General features: G+C 42.1%; 1 protein-coding gene and 2 non-coding genes across 3 annotated transcripts in view; all 3 read left to right on the top strand.

Annotated features, from left to right (window-relative positions):
• Window positions 1–1,946: 1,946 nt before the first annotated feature.
• Window positions 1,947–20,229, top strand: part of pex5lb (peroxisomal biogenesis factor 5-like b) — a 31,405-nt gene continuing 13,122 nt past the window's right edge. Inside the window, exons 1-6 of the mRNA XM_071898929.2 lie at window positions 1,947–2,036; window positions 7,488–7,608; window positions 9,404–9,676; window positions 10,904–11,027; window positions 11,687–11,774; window positions 13,449–13,547. Coding sequence (XP_071755030.1) covers window positions 1,965–2,036; window positions 7,488–7,608; window positions 9,404–9,676; window positions 10,904–11,027; window positions 11,687–11,774; window positions 13,449–13,547 — 777 coding nt within the window. The 5' untranslated portion in view covers window positions 1,947–1,964. The remainder of the gene's footprint in view (window positions 2,037–7,487; window positions 7,609–9,403; window positions 9,677–10,903; window positions 11,028–11,686; window positions 11,775–13,448; window positions 13,548–20,229) is intronic.
• Window positions 6,220–6,305, top strand: trnar-ucu (transfer RNA arginine (anticodon UCU)). The gene is given in 2 exon segments: window positions 6,220–6,256; window positions 6,270–6,305. It is a non-coding gene; the product is annotated as a tRNA-Arg (tRNA).
• On the top strand, window positions 6,648–6,733 carry trnar-ucu (transfer RNA arginine (anticodon UCU)). Its single transcript is given in 2 exon segments — window positions 6,648–6,684; window positions 6,698–6,733. It is a non-coding gene; the product is annotated as a tRNA-Arg (tRNA).

The following is a 20,229-nucleotide window of genomic DNA, read 5'->3' as shown; positions in this document are numbered from 1 at the left end:
CACCATGCCTCCGGTATGTATTGGTGCTGAAGTTCCAACACGGGATATTTGTTCCCCAAAGATAAAAATATTGGTATGAAGAGGAGGCAAAATTAGACTCAATCTGTCTACAAGCTTTATCTGCAGCTGACATCAGAAAACACTTGGATTTACTACAGTAATGTGATGTGGAAGAAAGGAGCGCTTGGCATGCTGGGTAGTTGGCTTCAGTAGTCAGGTGCTCAGCATGTGGATGGAGTCACATCCTCTGAACCTGCTGAGAAAGGAGCGGTAAAAACTGAAAAAATATCGATCCTCGTGTTAGAAACCCAGAGCGAGCTTCACCTGGCTGAATTAAAATCATCGCATTTAATCTTTAATACTGGAGCAGAAGATGAAAACACTTCATGCTTCTTCTTAAAGAGAAACTAAACCCCAGGCTAAAATGATGCTGTTGCAATTACCATCTGCTCTAGATAAGGATGTTGATGACGCGGCATGAAGGCCACGCCTGCAAAGTACAGCACAAGTGTGTAAAACAATCAACATTTTCTGTGGTTGCTTTTTCTGTCTTCTAATAATTGATGTGAAATGTATGTGGTGTAAATACCATATTACCTTTTCAGGGTTGTCAAACAACAGCAGGATCATTAAAATGTTTTTTTCTTGAAGTCTCAAAATGCAACACGACTCCTCTGTTGAACGGAAGTTTGCACAGAAGTTTGCTAGCTTGTTAGCATTTTGTGACTTCCAGAAAATTCAGTTGTTACCTCCGCCAAGCAGGTCATGTTTCCACCTGCGTCTGTGTGTCTGTCCGTCTGTCAGCAGGATCTCTCTAAAAGTTTGGCCCAGATTTGCACAAAACTTGGTATGAAGGTTGGTTCTGGGCTGAGGAAGAACTGATGAACTTTTCATGTGGATAGCAGGATGTTGTCAGACATGACGGAGGTCTGCGCTCTGCTGAGCATGTTGTCTAGTAATGATCATGCAGTTGTTTGACAGCTATGAGGTTTTAACAAAACACAGATACATTTCATATCAATTATTAACACAGGGTAACACTTTACAATAAGGGTACATAAATTAAGGGTTAGTTAATGCTTAATAAGCATTAACTAACCCTTAATTAGGGTTAAAAATAAATCGACTTTCTGTGTTCGGTAACACTTTACAATAAGGGTACATTAATTAAGGGTTAGTTAATGCTTAATAAGGGTTAGTTAATGCTTAATAAGCATTAACTAACCCTTAATTAACAGTTAACTAATGTGTCTGGTAATCATTTACTAATGGTGTTCATGTTAACTACGGTATTAATTTATACATTTAATAGTCATCTTTATAAACTATTAAATAATGTATAAATTAATACCTTAGTTAACATGAACACCATTAGTAAATTATTACCAGACACATTAGTTAACTGTTAATTAAGGGTTAGTTCATGCTTATTAAGCATGAACTAACCCTTATCAAGCATTAACTAACCCTTAATTAATGTACCCTTATTGTGAAGTGTTACCGAACACAGCAAGTCAATTTGTTGTTTTACTCATAGAAACTGAATAGGGTTTTGCACACTGTACCGCACTTTGCAGGCGTGGCCCATTTGAAACGTCTCGCCATATCTATTGGCTGATCTTTGGTGCCAGGTGATGTCATCACCTGTTGTAAACTGTAGAGCTGACATCACCTGGTACCAAAGACCAGCCAATAGCAGATAGCAATCGCAATACTGTCATTAGATGGCAGCAAACCCACAGCAGTGTTTAGTTCTGTTTACAGATGGTAGGTTCCTTCAACACTCCCACATATTGATAAATCTCACATATTGATAAATCCTACATATTGATAAATCTCACATATTGATAAATCCCACATATTGATAAATCTCACATATTGAATGCTGAACTTTGGACTCAGACTCTTCCCTGACTCATCATGTCGATCTCACTCTGTAGGGGAAAGGGGAAAGGGTCGTTGCCATGGTGCTGAAGGAGCTTCCTGCTAAAAAGGCCTCCTCAGAAGGAAACCCCCTCCTCACCGTGACAACCAAGGTTGGCATGACGACCACGCACCAGGAAGTGCTCGGCACTTCCTGGTTTGTTTGCTATATAGCACTGTACAGCGTGTCCTTTTTTGTTTTCATATGTTTTGCTTATTAAATGAGATCAGACTTCCCAGGCAGCCGAAACCCAAACCTGGGGCTTGAACAGAAATCCAGGTTCTGGACCGGACCAACAGTCCAAAACCAAAAACACTTTGAGCTTTAACTTCTTAGCTAAATTTCCTTAAACAAAATCTGTACTGGCGTCCTCCTGCCAGTAAATCAGATGAGTTTGTCTTCATACAGCTCCCAGCAGTTCTCCAGACTCACTGCTGGAGAAGCTTTCTGACAAACAGTTGTAGTAAATGTAGTCCAGTCCTTTAGGCTTCAAAAAGGGTAAAACAATTTCCACAAATGTCCATAATCTGCTTTATTTTCATGCCAGCAAGCATTTTGTCAAGTGAATGAGTGAGTGTCAAATTTTTTAAATGATGGGTCTCATTTTGGGATGAAACTCATTGAAATTTGTTTTGCTGTAAAAAAAAAAAAATTTTTTTTTAAATATTTTCATTTATTTACTTATTTATGAGAATAAATGTCCTCATAAAATGTCCATAAATGTCTCCATGTAGCTGCAGCATAATAAAGTCTTCTGACACCATGCGATCGCTCTGTGAGCGAAAAAAAACCAAATTTGATCAGTTATTTAATGCAAATCAAGTCTTCCTCCGTTGTTTTCAGCTTCTGCGTTCCATTAAAATAACTAAACCAAACTTATTGTTGCTCACAAGCTTAAATAAGTCAGTAAGTCCTGTAAACCAGGTCACTAGAGGAACCACGTCACTTTGAACCACGTACACACTGTAGTGGGAATACTGACTTAAACTGAATGTTGTGCAGATAAAGGAGCTCAGTGGAAACAGATAGTCAGTTTCTATTCAGTTTCTATTCTGTTTATATTCAGTTTATATTCTGTTTATATTCTGTTTATATTCAGCTATAAAACCAAGATGTTTCCATAAGAAGGATAGTGGAAAGTGATTTTCTGTGTGTGTGTGTGTGTGTGTGTGTGTGTGTGTGTGTGTAGGCCTGTGTGTACAGTGGAAGTGCTTGTGTGTGTGCATTTGTCTGTGAATGTGTCTACGTGAATGTGCATGTGAGTATGTGTGTGTGTATGTATGGCAGTATGTATGTATGTGTTTATATATACTGTATATATATATATATATATATATATACAGTAATATATATATGTATATATATATATACATATAGGGCTATAATCCACTCCTTTATTGAATTTATTCATTTATCTCATTTATTTCTCTTGTAAAGCACAAAAGTGCGATAAATGACATTTGTTGTTGTTATTATCATCATCATCGTCATCATTGTAATGAAGCTTTTCATTTTTTGATTTCATTCTTTATTTCATTGCCAGTATTTAAGTTCTGCTTCTTAAACTATTTAATTATCAGCATCTAAAAACTGTAGAAGCTGTGGAAGTGACTGAGCTTCAGTTCCACAGTGGGTTCTGTGGGTTCTGTGGGTTCTGTAGGTTCTGTGGATTCTGTGGATTCTGTGGGTTCTGTAGGTTCTGTGGATTCTGTGGGTTCTGTGGGTTCTGTGGGTTCTGTAGGTTCTGTAGGTTCTGTAGGTTCTGTGGATTCTGTGGGTTTTGTGGATTCTGTGGGTTCTGTGGGTTCTGTAGGTTCTGTAGGTTCTGTAGGTTCTGTGGATTCTGTGGGTTTTGTGGATTCTGTGGGTTCTGTGGGTTCTGTAGGTTCTGTGGGTTCTGTGGGTTCTGTGGATTCTGTGGGTTCTGTAGGTTCTGTAGATTCTGTGGGTTCTGTAGGTTCTGTAGGTTCTGTGGGTTCTGTGGGTTCTGTAGGCTCTGTGGGTTCTGTGGGTTCTGTAGGCTCTGTGGGTTCTGTGGATTCTGTGGGTTCTGTAGGTTCTGTTGGTTCTGTAGGCTCTGTGGGTTCTGTGGGTTATGTAGGTTCTGTGGGTTCTGTAGGTTCTGTAGATTCTGTGGGTTCTGTGGGTTCTGTAGGTTCTGTAGGTTCTGTGGGTTCTGTAGGCTCTGTGGGTTCTGTGGATTCTGTGGGTTCTGTAGGTTCTGTTGGTTCTGTAGGCTCTGTGGGTTCTGTGGGTTATGTAGGTTCTGTGGGTTCTGTGGGTTCTGTGGGTTCTGTAGGCTCTGTGGGTTCTGTGGGTTATGTAGGTTCTGTGGGTTCTGTAGGTTCTGTGGGTTCTGTACGTTCTGTGGTTTTTACCCTACAGTTGTGCCGTTTGCTCTTTCACAAGATTAAAAACACATATTCCATCTGACATGTGGACGAACACGGCTGTGTGGATTAGGATTAGGCAGAGCAGACAGTCTCACACACACACACACACACACACACACACACACACACACACACACACACATACACACACACAGATCTGTGATAGTGTCAGTGTGTTTACAGCCGGAGGTTAAGCCAGTATCAGGCTTCATATCAGACTGGCTGGGATTTACTCTGTTATACATCACCGGTCTGTGATGTTCAAGACATTCAGCAGTTATTCAGTGATGGAATTTACTTTTCTGGTGAACCCACCTTCCCCCAACCTGCCTCGTCTACTTTCACTACACTTCCCAGAATGCCTTTCAGCAACCCCCAGAGAAGGGGCGGGGCCTTTTTGCTCTCAGTCAGAGGTTGGCATGAGGGCAGATATATAAAATTGTGTAAATTGTGTATGTAAATTTTAGGAATATCTTGAAAGCGTGTTCAGTCAGCTGTAGGTTTCACTTGGCCGTCGCTCTTTGATTCTGAGGGACTGACTGTGACATCACTGATTGGGGCGGGGCCTGAATTGCAGTTTCAGTCTTTCAGAAAACTGATGAATTGTTAAACTTCAGCATTATTTAATTTACAAGAAGTTAACACAATTAGAGAATGTAGAAGAATGACTGTTGTGATCATAGTTTCTCTCTTATCTCTACAATACAGACAGTCATGGAGTTCTGGACCAAATCATATCTGACAATAACAATATTCTCAGATTTGGGAGACAATAAAATCTCATCCAATGGGGGTCTGTGGCTCTAATGTGGACTAAATTAGGGTCCTTGATATAAAAAACCGCCTGGTGTTCGAGCGCATGCTGGATTTCCCTCTGCAGCTCTGAACACTGCAGACTAACTCACCTGAACACTGAACAGTCACACCAACAAACTAACAAATGAACCAACACAGAGCTGTTAGACTAAAACTCACACAAATAATGTTGTTTTGCAAAATAAAATACTGTGTGAGACGATTCAGTGTCACATAAAGTTTTCCTGCTATGAGCATTTCCATGATGACTCAAAACTTTCCTTAGTTTATATAATACTGACTTACATCTTTTTCACAGTCCGTGTTTTAATTGTCTTGAAAGTCCTTCGTTGAGTTTCTCCTCCTAAATCTTAATGTCTGTTCTGTACTTTGTGTTTTGGGGTGAAGCTCCAATAAATTAAACATTTAAATGGATTGTAACTCTGAAATCAAAAGATGTCTGCGTATTAAAAATTGAATTTGTTTTGCTTCTCCCAAGTCGACCTCTGTCTGCTTGGACCGTACGCTTTTAAAGCGGTTCTGCGTAGAACCAGGAAGTGGTTCTCCAGGCTTTAACCGCAGCAGAACCCTTTAAGAGAACCTGAACTGTTCCAAACCAGCAGCATTAAAATAACTTTTTAAGAACCATGCTGGGTTTTTATTATGCTTTCGACCTGTTTAGTGGGACATTTTATTTTGTTTTTCCCAAATATCACATTATCCTTCCACAATGTCACTTGCATGTTTTATACTGAATTATTTTATTTTATTTTATTAATTTCTTCTCCCTATTGTGTTTTTTCTGCTACCTTTCTTTTTACTGCCAACTTCTTTTATTGTTAAGCACTTTGTAACTTCTGCTATGAAAAGTGTTACGAGATAATTAATTTATAGAACTTATTATTATTATACAATATTTCTCTCATTATTTTTATTATACAACATGTGTGGCTGTTGCTACTGTTGCCCCTCTACTGAAGTGTAAACCAATGGGAGATCAGTTAGGAAGAGAAAGAGTTTTATTGGATGGGAGGGACAGAGGGGCGGGACTGTTCAAACATCTGTGATGTGTTATTGGTTGTCATTGGGGACTGCTTGTGTAAAAGTGGCTCCGTGGCGCAATGGACAGCGCATTGGACTTCTAGGTAAACGATGTGATTCAAAGGTTGTGGGTTCGAGTCCCACCGGAGTCGAGCTTTAGCTGTTTAGAGTTCAAACTGTAGCTGGAGGAGCCGGGGTTTGATTCCCACTGTGGTCCAACCTGCTGAAGAGTCCTGGAGCAGGATTCATTACACGTTTTAACCTGCAGAACCTGGTCCACTTCCCCTCTAACCCCGACCCCCATGACACGGAAAATTAGCTAAAAAGCAGAAAAAGTCATATTTCATTCAATATTAATTAGAATATAATAGTGTAATCTGTTGACTAAATGCATTAAAAGGAGTTTCAAAGAAGTAGAAGGCTCTGTCTTTTAAAGGGGAAGAGGTTTTTCTTTGTGACCAAAACTTGTTCAGTTGAGCTGTAGCTATAAAAGTGGCTCCGTGGCGCAATGGACAGCGCATTGGACTTCTAGGTAAATGATGTGATTCAAAGGTTGTGGGTTCGAGTCCCACCGGAGTCGAGCTTTAGCTGTTTAGAGTTCAAACTGTAGCTGGAGGAGCCGGGGTTCGATTCCCACTGTGGTCCAACCTGCTGACGAGTCCTGGAGCAAGAAACCTGTCACAGTGGCCCAATGCAAATACTGATGTATTACATTTGGATTCAGCCAAAGAAACGGCATTTTGAGATCATCTTGCTTCCTTAATGTGATGTATTTCCTGTTGAAACAGGATGTTGGGGCGGGACATAAAGCAGAAGTCTAAACCAATAGGAGATCAGTTGAAATGGTTTTGAAAAGGTTTTTCTTTCCTCCTCCTGGTGCAGCATGAAATCTGTTAAAGATCTCTGTTTTCCAGGAAGGAAAGTAAAGGGGTTTTGATATAAAAATACAATAAAACAATTTTTTTTAAAAATTTTTCATTGAATATGAAACATGTCAGTCTAATCTGTTGACAAAATGCCTTTAATATAAGAAAATACATTTTGTTATATAGAAGTATATTATGAAGTGATTTTTCCTGAAACTTTTTCTTCTTCTTGTTCTCCTTCTTCTTCTCCTCCTTCTTCTTCTTCTTCTTCTTCTTCTTCTTCTCCTTCTCCTTCTTCTTCTTCTTCTTCTCCTCCTCCTTCTTCTTCTTCTTCTCCTCCTTCTTCTTCTCCTTCTTCTTCTTCTCCTCCTTCTTCTTCTTCTTCTTCTCCTCCTTCTCCTTCTTCTTCTTCTCCTCCTTCTTCTCCTCCTCCTCCTCCTCCTGTGTGTGTGTGTGTGTGTGTTGCAGCTGGTGGGCGAGCAGCAGGAGAGTCGCCCCCTGCTGAGCCCGTCCATCGACGACTTCCTGTCTGAGAGCCGGAGCGACGCCCCCGCCCGCCCCGCCCCCCCCCTCACCTCCAACACCGCAGGTACACAGGCTCATTAACACATCCTCCTCCTCTCCTCCTCCTCCTCATCCTCCTCCTCCTCTCCTCCTCCTCATCCTTCTCCTCCACTTCTTCCTCCTCCTCTCCCTCCTCTCCCTCCTCCACCTCCTCCTCTTTCTCATCTTCCTCCTCCATCTTCTTCTGTCCTCTTCCATCCTCCTTCTTGCTCCTTTCCTCTTGTTTTCCTCTCCTTTCCTCTCCTCCTTTCCTCTTATTTTCCTCTCCTCTCCTCCTTTCCTCTTGTTTTCCTCTCCTCTCCTTTCCTCTTGTTTTCCTCTTCTCTTCTCTCCTCCTCCCTGATCCTCCTCTAACTTCCAGTTCTCCTCCTTTGCTCTCTGTTCTCCTCCATCCTCCTTTTTCCCCTCCATCCTCCTGTTTTTCCTCCATCCTCCTCTTTTTTTCCTCCTGCCCTCCTCTGTCCTCATCTGTCACCTCCAACACAGCAGGAGTTCTGCACCATTAATTAACACCTCTGTCTTCTTCTGTCCTCCTCGCTGCTCCTTTCCACTCATTTTCACTTTCCTCTCCTCTCCCCTCCTCCTCTCCTCTCCTCATTAAATATGAGTCTGTTGTATCTGTTCAGTTTGCTTGTTTCTTGTTTTCCTGTATCTCCCACAGCAACCAAACCAGACAGGTGAGTTCCTGACGCTGTAATTAAATGTTTAAAACTCCATGAACTCCAGACTCTCCAACATGTCCAGTTTTCAGGAGCTAGAAGAAAGACGGCCTTGTTTTTAGTTCAGAGTTCAGAGTTTATCCATCATGTGTTTGACAGAGTTTCATCAGACCAGGTGGAGTTTCCTCAGCCTATAGAGGAGCAGGGAATCTGAGAAAACATGAAAATCCAAAAAATTCTGGGAGTTACGAGGTTTTCTTGTTAGCAGTAGTTGTGCTCTACAACTTTTTCAATGGCACCACCCAAGAGTGAGAACTGGACTTTACGCCATTTTGACTTTTTCGAAGTCAAAATTGTGAATATTTGAGCGTTCAGCACCAGAATTGGTGCATAACCCAAACAGACCTAGATACACAAATTCTCTATGAACGAGCCCGATCAGAAAACAATTATTTATTATTGAATTAAATAATTAGATGAACGACGACTGGCCCAATCGCCATTAAAAAGATGTTGCAATAATTTTTGTACAGTTCAAGTTCAATACTTTATTGCTATTTCAACATGCTTGATTGGGATTTGCTTTGGAAAGCTCACTTAAAACAGAGGGACAAGAATGGTTAAAAATGAACCACAAGTAAAACACTTAAAACACATAGAACACAAAGTACGACATGAGGTAGAAGCAATAAAACACCATAAGCAAAATAAACTAAGAAATATGTACCATGGGGATATAAAAACACCCGCTGTACCTGTCATACTGCACACTCCCTTAGATCTGACATTTTCATTGTCGATTAATCTGTCGATTATTTTCTCGATTAATCGATTAGTTGTTTGGTCTATAAAATGTCGATCAGTGTTTCCCAAAGCCCAAGATGACGTCCTCAAACATCTTGTTTTATCCACAACCCAAAGATATTCAGTTTACTGTCATAGAGGAGTAAAGAAACCAGAAAATATTCACATTTAAGAAGCTGGAATCAGAGAATTTTGACTTATTTTTCTTAAAATTACTCAAACCGATTAATCGATTATCAAAATAGTTGCCGATTAATTTAATAGTTGACAACTAATCGATTAATCGATTAATCGTTGCAGCTCTAATAGTAGAGGTATTAGCATCATCATTGTCAGACATCCTCCTCTCCTCTCCAGTTCTGTCCACAGCGCTGGACCTGGTGGACCTGAGCGAGCCGGGGGAGAGCAACGGGAGCAACGGGAGCAACGGGAGCTACAGGAGCAGCGGGAGCACCGGGAGCACCGGGAGCAGCGGGAGCGGCAAGGACCGCAGGAGGAGCCCGCTGAGGAGGAAGGGAAGCTCCAAGAGCCCCCGCCGCCGCCGGCCCGACGAGACCGAGCTCATCCAGGTGGAGGTGGAGCGCCTCCCCTCCAGCCCCCGCACGCCCGAGAGGATCTCGCTGGACTCAGGTACCGAGTGACGTCAGCGGAGGAAACGCTCTCCTTCAGGTTCAGGCTCATTTTGTTGAAAGCGGTTTATTCGGTCGGCCGTGACTAAAAGAGTCGCGGCCGGTTTTAATCCCAGCTCTCTCTGTAATGAGGAGATTCTCCTTCCTCCATCGCTCTGTCCTCGTTTAGATTAGTCACTGATTTAATCATCACACAGCGTGCCTGAATTCTGACAGTTTTTAGCCGAGACCCAGGACTTATATTTACTTGTTAATAGGGTTGCCAGATTTACATCTTGGTAAAACCAGACATGCGTGCGGATGTGCATGTACAGTAAACTAAGATGAACAAACTTTACTATTACTACCAACTAATAGTGAGAACAGAAAATCTCAAAAAAGAAAACAAAACTGTCATCAAAAATGTGATTCTTCTCATGTTGATCTTATTGAGCTGCAAGTGTCTGATGACTTATTGGCTTGGGAAAGGTAAAATCTGTGTATTTCCTCCCAGTACTCCAGTTGCCTGATGTTTCTAGTAGATCAAACAACATATTTTTGATCGCCATCATGATTTATAATTTGTTTTTTTTGATTGAGGGGAGTGAGCTTATACTGTACAAGCATGTTAAACACCATATTGCCTCCTGGCCTCTGCAACTACAGGCTACTAAGCATCGACTGTAAGCTACTAAGGAAAAATCAGACACAGACCCAAACTAGTCGCTTAATATCCGACGACGTGGGGAGAAATCCCGACGCAAATGAGACAGACAGACAGACGCTTGCTTCTCTTACCTTTTTATCTCCGTCACGTAGGTCCGATATAACTCAGCCCATTCAAAACTTTGCGCTATGCACTTACACAGCCCACACAATAAAACACAATGGTCACTTGTGATTGGTGGAGATTACACCTGCTCTAGTCATGAGCCTATCAGAACGCTTTTAGCTTGTTCAAGCAGCAGATACCCACCAATGATAGGGAAAATCGTCAGGGCTAGAATTAGTGGATTATTATTGACAGAATGATTTTGACATTTGAACATCCGGTCGAGCCTTCTGACCGAAAACCGGGCATCTGGCAACCCTACTTGTTAACCATGTGATCATTTGAAGTCTGAGATAGACTTTCTGAGATAGGGCCGTTCTATCCATTCTAGTTCTGTGATGTTCATGTGCTGACAGAAAGTGACTTGTGGGTCTGGATCACAGCAACATGTCACCCGTCTCCTCCTGTCCTCCTCAGTCAGCCTGTCCTCCCCTCTGGAGAAGTGGGAGGAGGTGAACCTGGACGGCCTGGTGGAGGCAGGCAGGAGGAGGAGATACGAGAAGAGATGCACCTCCCACCACTCCTCCAGCGAGCTGCTGTGGTAAACAAAACTAACCTCCCTCTCCCTCACTGTCGGGCCTGTCAGAAAGAGATGTGTTACTCGTTACTCCTTACCGAAGTAATCAGTTACTCGTTCCATTACTTCTCCGTTCCTCCTGAGATCCGGACTGATCCCTCTGAAGTCAGATGGGTCAGTTTCCTCTCCTGTGAGCGATCTGGAACCCAAACAGCGTCGATGTTCGATGTTCCTGTCGTCCTTTAACTGGAGGAAATCAAAGTAGAGGGAATTATGTGTATTAGGGCCATTGTAGGTGTTTTTTTTTACCGCAGTCGGGGGGAGGGGGGGTAATGTACTGAGAAAAAACTCAGAGATTCAAGTCAGAAAGGAGTTTTTTCTTGGAATATCTGTCCGCATGTGGAACTTTACCTGTAAAACCTGTCTCTGTAATCTTAGTGTAATATCGTGTTTAGATGTTTTTAGTCTTTGATCTGATCCGTTTGGTGTGATGTGTGATGCATGCAAAACCAATTTCCATGAAAATGGACAATAAAGTGCAATCTTATCTTATCTTATCTTATATATTCCAATATATACTGTATATATTTCTCTGTGTATTCAGCCTGACACTGTGGAATACACACAGAGGTTTATATAAACAGTATTTATAGTATTTCTACTCCTCACTCCTCTCTGTTCAGGTCTGCAGAGTTTAAAACTGATCCGTCAACCAAGAACTCCTTCGACGTCCACAGCTTCGACGAGCTCGACTTCATATCCTCCACACAGGTACTGCTGTGATACTGCAGTACTACTGTGATACTGCAGTACTGCTGTGATACTGCAGTACTACTGTGATACTGCAGTACTGCTGTGATACTGCAGTACTACTGTGATACTGCAGTACTACTGTGATACTGCAGTACTGCTGTGATACTGCAGTACTGCTGTGATACTGCAGTACTACTGCCTGGTACTGCAGTACTGCTGTGATACTGCAGTACTGCTGTGATACTGCAGTACTACTGTGATACTGCAGTACTGCTGTGATACTGCAGTACTACTGTGATACTGCAGTACTGCTGTGATACTGCAGTACTACTGTCTGATACTGCAGTACTGCTGTCTGATACTGCAGTACTACTGTGATACTGCAGTACTGCTGTGATACTGCAGTACTACTGTGATACTGCAGTACTACTGTGATACTGCAGTACTACTGCTGATACTGCAGTACTACTGTGATACTGCAGTACTACTGTCTGATACTGCAGTACTGCTGTCTGATACTGCAGTACTACTGTGATACTGCAGTACTGCTGTGATACTGCAGTACTACTGCTGATACTGCAGTACTACTGTGATACTGCAGTACTGCTGTGATACTGCAGTACTACTGTCTGATACTGCAGTACTGCTGTCTGATACTGCAGTACTACTGTGATACTGCAGTACTGCTGTCTGATACTGCAGTACTACTGTGATACTGCAGTACTACTGTGATACTGCAGTACTACTGTGATACTGCAGTACTGCTGTCTGATACTGCAGTACTACTGTGATACTGCAGTACTACTGTGATACTGCAGTACTGCTGTCTGATACTGCAGTACTACTGTGATACTGCAGTACTACTGTGATACTGCAGTACTGCTGTCTGATACTGCAGTACTACTGTGATACTGCAGTACTACTGTCTGATACTGCAGTACTGCTGTCTGATACTGCAGTACTGCTGTCTGATACTGCAGTACTACTGTCTGATACTGTAGTACTACTGATACTGCAGTACTACTGCCTGGTACTGCAATACTGTCTGATACTGCAGTACTACTGTCTGATACTGCAGTACTACTGTCTGATACTGCAGTACTAGTGATACTGCAGTACTACTGTCTGGTACTGCAGTACTGCCTGGCACTGCAGTACTACTACTGTCTGATGCTACAGTACTACTGTCTGATACTGCAGTACTACTACTGTCTGATGCTGCAGTACTACTGTCTGATACTGCAGTACTACTACTGTCTGGCACTGCAGTACTACTGTCTGATACTGCAGTGCTACTGATACTGCAGTACTACTACTGCTGAAGTATCTGAGACTGTAGTACTACTGCTACTATGCCGAAGTAGTACTGCTACTACTGCCACTGTGCTGCTGTACCTTGTATAGGAGAACCAAAGTTCTGTTGTTGTAATTCTCTCTGCTCACCTGTAGGGGGCAGTAGAGGTCAAAGGTCACGTTCCACCTCTTTAAATACGACCTTGACACTTTCAGAAGTTTATTTGGCCTCTGATGTCTCCTTACTGTCCACTAACAACCAGCGCTGACGGCTGCTGGCTGCTGGCTGACCTTGCTGCCTGTGTGTGTGTGTGTGTGTGTGTGTGTGTGTGTGTGTGTGTGTGTGTGTGTGTGTGTGTGCGTGCGTGTGTGTGTGTGTGTGTGTGTGTGTGTGTGCAGGACTGCGGGGCGACCAGGCAGCGGAGGCGAACTCGTTCTCTGCTGGCCAGGAACCAGTCGCTGGAGGAGGAGTTTGTCAGGGCGAAGGCTGCTGTCGAGGTACACACACACACACACACACACACACACACACACACACACACACAAATCCTGCCAGATACTCACAGTTACATTACTCGTTTGATTTCATTCCCAACCTCTCTCCAGCCTGAACACAGATGCCCATATCAGTCTGATCCAGGACCACCAGTATTAGTCTGGGCGATATGTCCTGAGAGTCACATCACTACACACTGTCACATGTACCTCAATAACAATAAATGAAACGATAATTTGTTTATTTTTCTAACCCCGGTGCAGAAATACTACATTCACCATTAGCGTCATAAATATAAAAAGTACGCTTTTATTTTGAAGGTTAACCCACTTTACGTGCTGTACTTCCTGTCTTAATCTGTCCTTCTCTGTCTGGCTTGACACTAGGCTTGGGCCGTTATTCAGTAATATTAAATACTTAAATATTTAATGAATATCGCTATATTTTCTGGTGTATCGAACATCGCCCCGCCCCCCTCGTCCCGGCTGCCACACCGTGTGTTGCTTAGATCACAATTGTGAAAAAGTTTAAACTTATAAGCCTATAATCTACTAGTGGAAGGATAATAATAGCAAAAAATAATCATAGTTGTAGTGAAAAATTAGAAAAACTTTTCCACAATCAGCTGAAACTGCAGGAATGAGACAAATTATATCAAACGGCCGTTGTTTTGCTTGAATAGTAAGATCAAATTTCTAGACTGTTTTTATTATTAGCCTAGAAATTTGATGTACTTTAGAAGAAATACAATGGAATACCAGAAAAAAAAAGACAAATATATTTACTGAACAGCCTGACATGCAGGACGTTTGGTCGTGAGAGAGAGGGACGGGGTAAATGTTTGGTGCATCGCCCGGCTGGAACCAGCATCAGCATCAGAACCATCTGATCCGTCCAGAGGAAGTCCAGCCTCCCTCCCTCTGCAGATCATCTGTCCGCTCTCGGTACATTATGAAGCCGCCATCAGGCAGATTGATGACGCCACGCCGCCGCCGCCGCCGCAGGAGCCGTGCCGCACTTTCACTTCCCTCATGATGGATGAACAGAGAGGAGAGGAGAGGAGAGGAGGAGAGGAGAGGAGAGGAGGAGAGGAACTAACGGCTGCGGCTGCACTCAGCGTTTTCTAAGTGATATTTACGGCCCGGTCACGCCGGCGGTTACGTTTCCACCGGTCATTACAACACGAGGCTTCAGATCTGCTGCTGAGGATGTGATTTTATCAGATCACATCGTCTGCTCCCGCTCCGTCTCTTCACATTGTGTCTGGGTTTATTTAAAGCTGCACTAGAGGGAAGGAAGGAGGTAACTCAAATCGTTTTGAACTTCATTACCCAGAAATCCTGTGTGGTGATGTCAGTAAAGCGGTCTGTGCTGCTTTATACCGTCGGAAACCAAAGATCTAACGGTGAGTGCAGCTTCCTCTGCTGCTGTTCAGGAGGCACTTTTGGATTTCCAGTCTCAAGTCTTTAGGCACAAGTCTAAATGTAGATTACCAAGTCAAGTCCAAATCAAGTCCAAGTCATTAATGTCAAGTCTCAAGTCTAAATGTAGAACAGCAAGTCAAGTCAGAACAAATCAAGAGTCCAGTATCAATTTAATATCTTAAAGAAAACTAAATATCTAGGACTTTTCAATGCAATATGGTTTTAATAGGATAAAAACTTGGTAAGAGCATCATGAGTTTGATTTCTATAATCAGTTTCAACTTCAATAAATTCAATCATTCCATACAAATTCAGAAAACAGAATTTAAATTCAGTCGTCCGCTGGAACAAATCTCATCACTTTCAATCTAAGTCATTTACACAAACACAAGATCTCAAGTCAAGACTTTAGAAACCTTTTCAAGTCATCAAAGTACAAGTCAGAGTCAAGTCCCAAGTCACCAGAACCCAAGTCAAGTCAAGTCTCAAGTCTTCTCTTCATGCATCAAGTCAAGTCTCAAGCAATTAAAAGTGTGACTCGAGTCCAAGTCATGTGACTCAAGTCCCCACCTCTGTGATGATGTCATCTCTCTGAGACAGCATAAAGCCTCCATCATCTGATGCTGATGTTCACGTGTTTCTGAACCTTTAGCTTCGCTCTTCTTTCTTTTCTTCCTGCTTTCCTCCATTGTTGTTGTTGCTGTGATTCTCTAACCCTAACCCATCTATTGATCAGTTCTACAATAAATATGCAATCAATCAAACCGCATCATATCTGTCATATCAGAGGTGGACGACTCTGACTGGACCAGATCTACATTTTGAATAAAAGGTGAATATCGGCTCCATATTTCAGCCGGACCCCGGTCCCTCCAGACATAATGAGCATCAGAGCAAAGTGAAGAGGAGAAAATGAATGTGGAGACGCATTTAAATAAATCCATGCATGAGAAATGCATAACGAGCATTTTCACAGTGATGTGATCTCATCAAATCAGATCAGATCCCCCTAATCAGATCTGAATGATCACAGTGAACTGACGAGTGTAATCACAGCTGAGGAGAGTCGGACAGATGGAGGGAAACTGAGCAGCAGCAGAGAGGAGAAGAGACGCTGCCGGGCGGGAGAGGGGGCTGATGGGAAGTCAGACTGACCAGCAGCTGAGGCGCAAACCATGTTCTCACAACGCTGTGGGTTTGAGTCCTCTTCTGCACAGGAAGTGATGCGTTTTACGTTTCCGGTTTGTTTGGAATCAACAGAAGAAGAAGAACTGTTAACATGAGCAGCGATAGCCGCCATGGCTGAACAGACAGAGAAAAGAGAAACTCAAACTGCATCAACAGGAAATCCAAGCTCCGCCCACACTGTTTGATTGACAGGTGATCTGTGGGAAGAGCAGTGCAGAAACATCAAAGAGAGGCTGAGGGACAAAGAAGGAGACTGAATATGAAGAAAAACAACAAGGATCTCAAGGATTACCACTTTAAAATAATCCTCAACATGATAGAGAAAAGCAACAAAAGATGATGGAAGAAATAAAACAATGAAAGATGTGGAGAGACAGTGTGTTGGAGTACTAGGTTTAAAAAAAAGAGGTAAAAATACAGTAAAATATGGAAAGTAAAGACAGAAAAAACAAAGTAAAGAGGAGAAATGTGGAGCTGTGATCCGAAGCTGAGGGAAGAATGGACCAGTGAGTTCATTTATTAACATTTACTGTATATAAAGAAAGATACACCAGAAATACATCAAAATAAAATTACAGGTTACGCAGGTGAGACTAAAAACTCTAAAAATATCTCACCCCAAAGAAAGAAAAGAAACAAATGGAAAATCAAAGCGGCGACTGAAGAGGAACCAGATGACAAGAGCCGAGCAGAGAAGAGAAACGGCAGAACAACAACGCAAAGCATAAATAACAAATGACTTGGACGACATGGACTAAAGATAGAACGATGAGGAGAAAGAGGAGAAGAAGAAGAGAGTGTCTGAGGAGAGACAAATGATGGGAGTGAATGGAGAGAGAGAGATATATATATATAGAGAGAGAGACAGAGAGGGAGAGAGAGAGAGCACAGTCATGGCTGCAGTTCTTATTTGAGATTTGGTAAATTGATCCATACAGTGATATGAGAGCAGGAATCAGTTTTAAGAGCAGTGAACACACACACACACACACACACACACACACACACACACACACATACACATTTCTATGACTACCCTTGTGAGGACCTTCACTGACTCCATGCAGTCCAACCTTAACCTCAACGCTCACCACAGCCTTCACCTTAAAGGATAAGGCCGGTGTTTTTTAATGCATTTTTTTACTGTCAACAAATCCTATGAAAATAACAAAATCAACAATGCGTTTGCTCTCCTCCCGTTACTTTCCGACTTCCCACGTTCCCTTTTTAGCCTTCAAACCGGAAGTCATTGGCTCCAATTGTAAGCTAAAAACCTTTAAATACAGCTCACAAAGACATAGTTTACATTTTAAAAATCGCTAACTGTTATCATGAAAAGTCAGACTGTTGTAGTTATTACCAAATCAAATTCAAATGGGAACAAATTCTTCATTACACCGGGGACTATTTTCTGTGCTACGGAACTACTTTCCTGAGATGGAAAACGTGTTTACGGCCGGCTTATTAAGTCGTTTGAGGAAAAAGTCGTCCGGCCCGGTGCATCGTGATGATGAAATATGCTGCAGAGCAGCAGCATGGCTCTGTGACGGGTTTTAATAGTTTTTTAATACAATGCAGTTCTATGGATAGATTTAGTTCCTCTATATAACTCCTCTCTTCCTGTCTGTTGGACCCACAGACAGTATTGTCTGTAGCTGTTGGACCCACAGACAGTATTGTCTCCAGTCAGCTGTCAGTTGAAGCAGCGAGCTCCGCTGCCTCTTGCTGCAACAACGAGTCCAAACTGTTTGTCAGAATATCTCCAGAAAGCCTGCTGCAGCCTACAGTTAACGTTAGCTGGCTGCATTACAACAGCACTGCAGAAACTGACAGACTTGTTCAGTTATTTTATCTTGTCTCCAGACTCATGAAGCTTATTTTAGGATTTTTTTTAGTTAAATCATCTCACTGCACTGGCAGATAATTTTACCGGTTTCTACAAATGTGACTGTTTTCCAGGAGAATGTAACTTGTTTCAGGACATTTTCTTGGTAAAAGTGAAATTGTCTTGGAGAAATTTTCTTGTTTCCAGATTTTCTTCATTGTTTTATGATGATTTCTTGAAAGAAGAAGTCATATTGTCATGAATCAAGTGAAATTTACTGAAACCAGCAGATTATCTGCCAGAGCAGTGAGAGAATTTGACTAAAAATATCATGAAATAAGCTGATAGGTCTGGAGACAAGAGAAAATCACTGGACAACTTGTAATTTTTTGCACTGAGGAAAACAATGGATGTACCATCTATATATATTATTATGGATTCCTCCAAGGATTTTTTCCCTCAGAGGTCGACACGGCCAAACAAGTGTTTCTATTGGCTGTGCAAATTCTCAGGTCAGAGTTCACCACGCCTGATCTCTGCATGAACAACCGGAAATTATGTTTTTTATTCGCCCTTTGCTGTTTTCCACTGGAAGGGAATGAGAGGCGAAACTAATTTTCACACTTTGGTGCGTAGTCAGACCGCACCAGGAGAGAAGTACAAGGTTGTTATGTTTGATTTCTGACATGCTCAATTAATTATGTAATGCCACAACAGCAGAATAATATATTACAAACTAACAATAGCAGGATTGCACAGGTGACAGTGTCAGTCAACAGATCTAAAGCATACTGCTGTGTCCCTTCAGTGATCAGGTGTGATGGAGAAGAGCAAAGTAAAGAGATGACTGCAGCGGAAAAAGGTTGATTTTTTTGTTTTTAAAGGACGATGGCGTGCGCCTAGAGGAGGAAGGTGGAGGTCGATGTGATTTCAGGTTATTAATGTGTAACTAACAGGCGTACGGGTGCTGAAACACAGCTGCTGTGATTAAAAGTGCAGCTCGCCCGCACAACTCCATTTAATTTACAATCCTGGTGGAGGAGGAGCAGATCTGTGAGCTATTCTGGTCCCTGCCGATCCCTTCCAGTTCAGCTCACTTCAACCAATCAGACCTGATTGACGAGCGACTGATTAGAAAGCCTCTTCCTGCTCTGGATAAATGAACAATTGTTCAACTCGTCTCACATTTCACGTTTTCTGCACTCGGCTGCAGATGCTCCAATGAGGGTCAGCAGTAGAGGAAGCTTCAGTTCCTACATCACCGAGGAGGTCGAGGGTCAGAGGTCACTGCACCCAGATAATAGATGGAATAAAATGTTCCTGTTACACCAGAATGATCGTGGATGATCTGTGCTGTATTTGAGTGGGAGCTGATCATTTCACCACTGATAAACCTGTTTTTAAGCTAGCTAACCATAGTAAAATACCAGACTTGCCAACTCTTTTCCAAGGAAAGCTATTGGCTGTTCAGAAAGTCGCTAGAAGTTGCCAGATGACGTCATACACTCATTTGCATATCAATATATAACCTGCAGTGCCTGCTGTCAGTGTATGAGAAGCGCTGTGATCATCAGACCTCTTTGGTTTAGACAAACGAGTGGCAGAAGTCAGCGTCAGTCGTGCCGATTCGTCACTAAAGACTTTAGGATTCATCACAGTAACATTATTCCTCACGGTCGGAAAAAGTCGCCAGATTTGTCGCAAGTCGCTTTTGAGAAATTAATTTAACAGTGACAAATACTTCTGTGTCCCTAGAATAACAAACATGATGATGAAAGATATAAAGAGTCCTGTGATGACTTAAGTTTGATCTCTAGCAGCTGCCATAGCTGTTGGTTTGTTAACACTTTACCATGACCGCATTCCAGTGTGTTAACCTGTGGAAAAGAATTATAAATACATAGTAATACAGTATAAATAGTTAATGAAATATGATAAAATTGTGGCAGTCAGCAGCTGGTTGAACGTACACAGTACTAACACAGTACTATTGTGTATCTGCAGTGATTCCAGTGTATTAAACAGTGTATTAACCTATGGAAACCTGCTGTAAACACAGAGTATAACTGTGTAGTTTTGTGTTAGTTGAAGCAGTTGCCTACTGCCCGAATTTGTATCATAGTTTTCTCACATTTGCTTAAGTACTAACAGTATTATTGTGTACTTGCATTACTTTTCCATAGGTTAATACGCAGATTCATACACTGGAATCCGGCCGTTGTGTTGCCCTCAGTCTCTCCTGATGTA

This window comes from Centroberyx gerrardi, chromosome 13, assembly GCF_048128805.1.
Source record: "Centroberyx gerrardi isolate f3 chromosome 13, fCenGer3.hap1.cur.20231027, whole genome shotgun sequence".
Taxonomy (NCBI): Eukaryota; Metazoa; Chordata; class Actinopteri; order Beryciformes; family Berycidae; genus Centroberyx; species Centroberyx gerrardi.
Note: the sequence above shows the minus strand (reverse complement) of the source record. Positions and strands in the feature narration are given on the sequence as shown.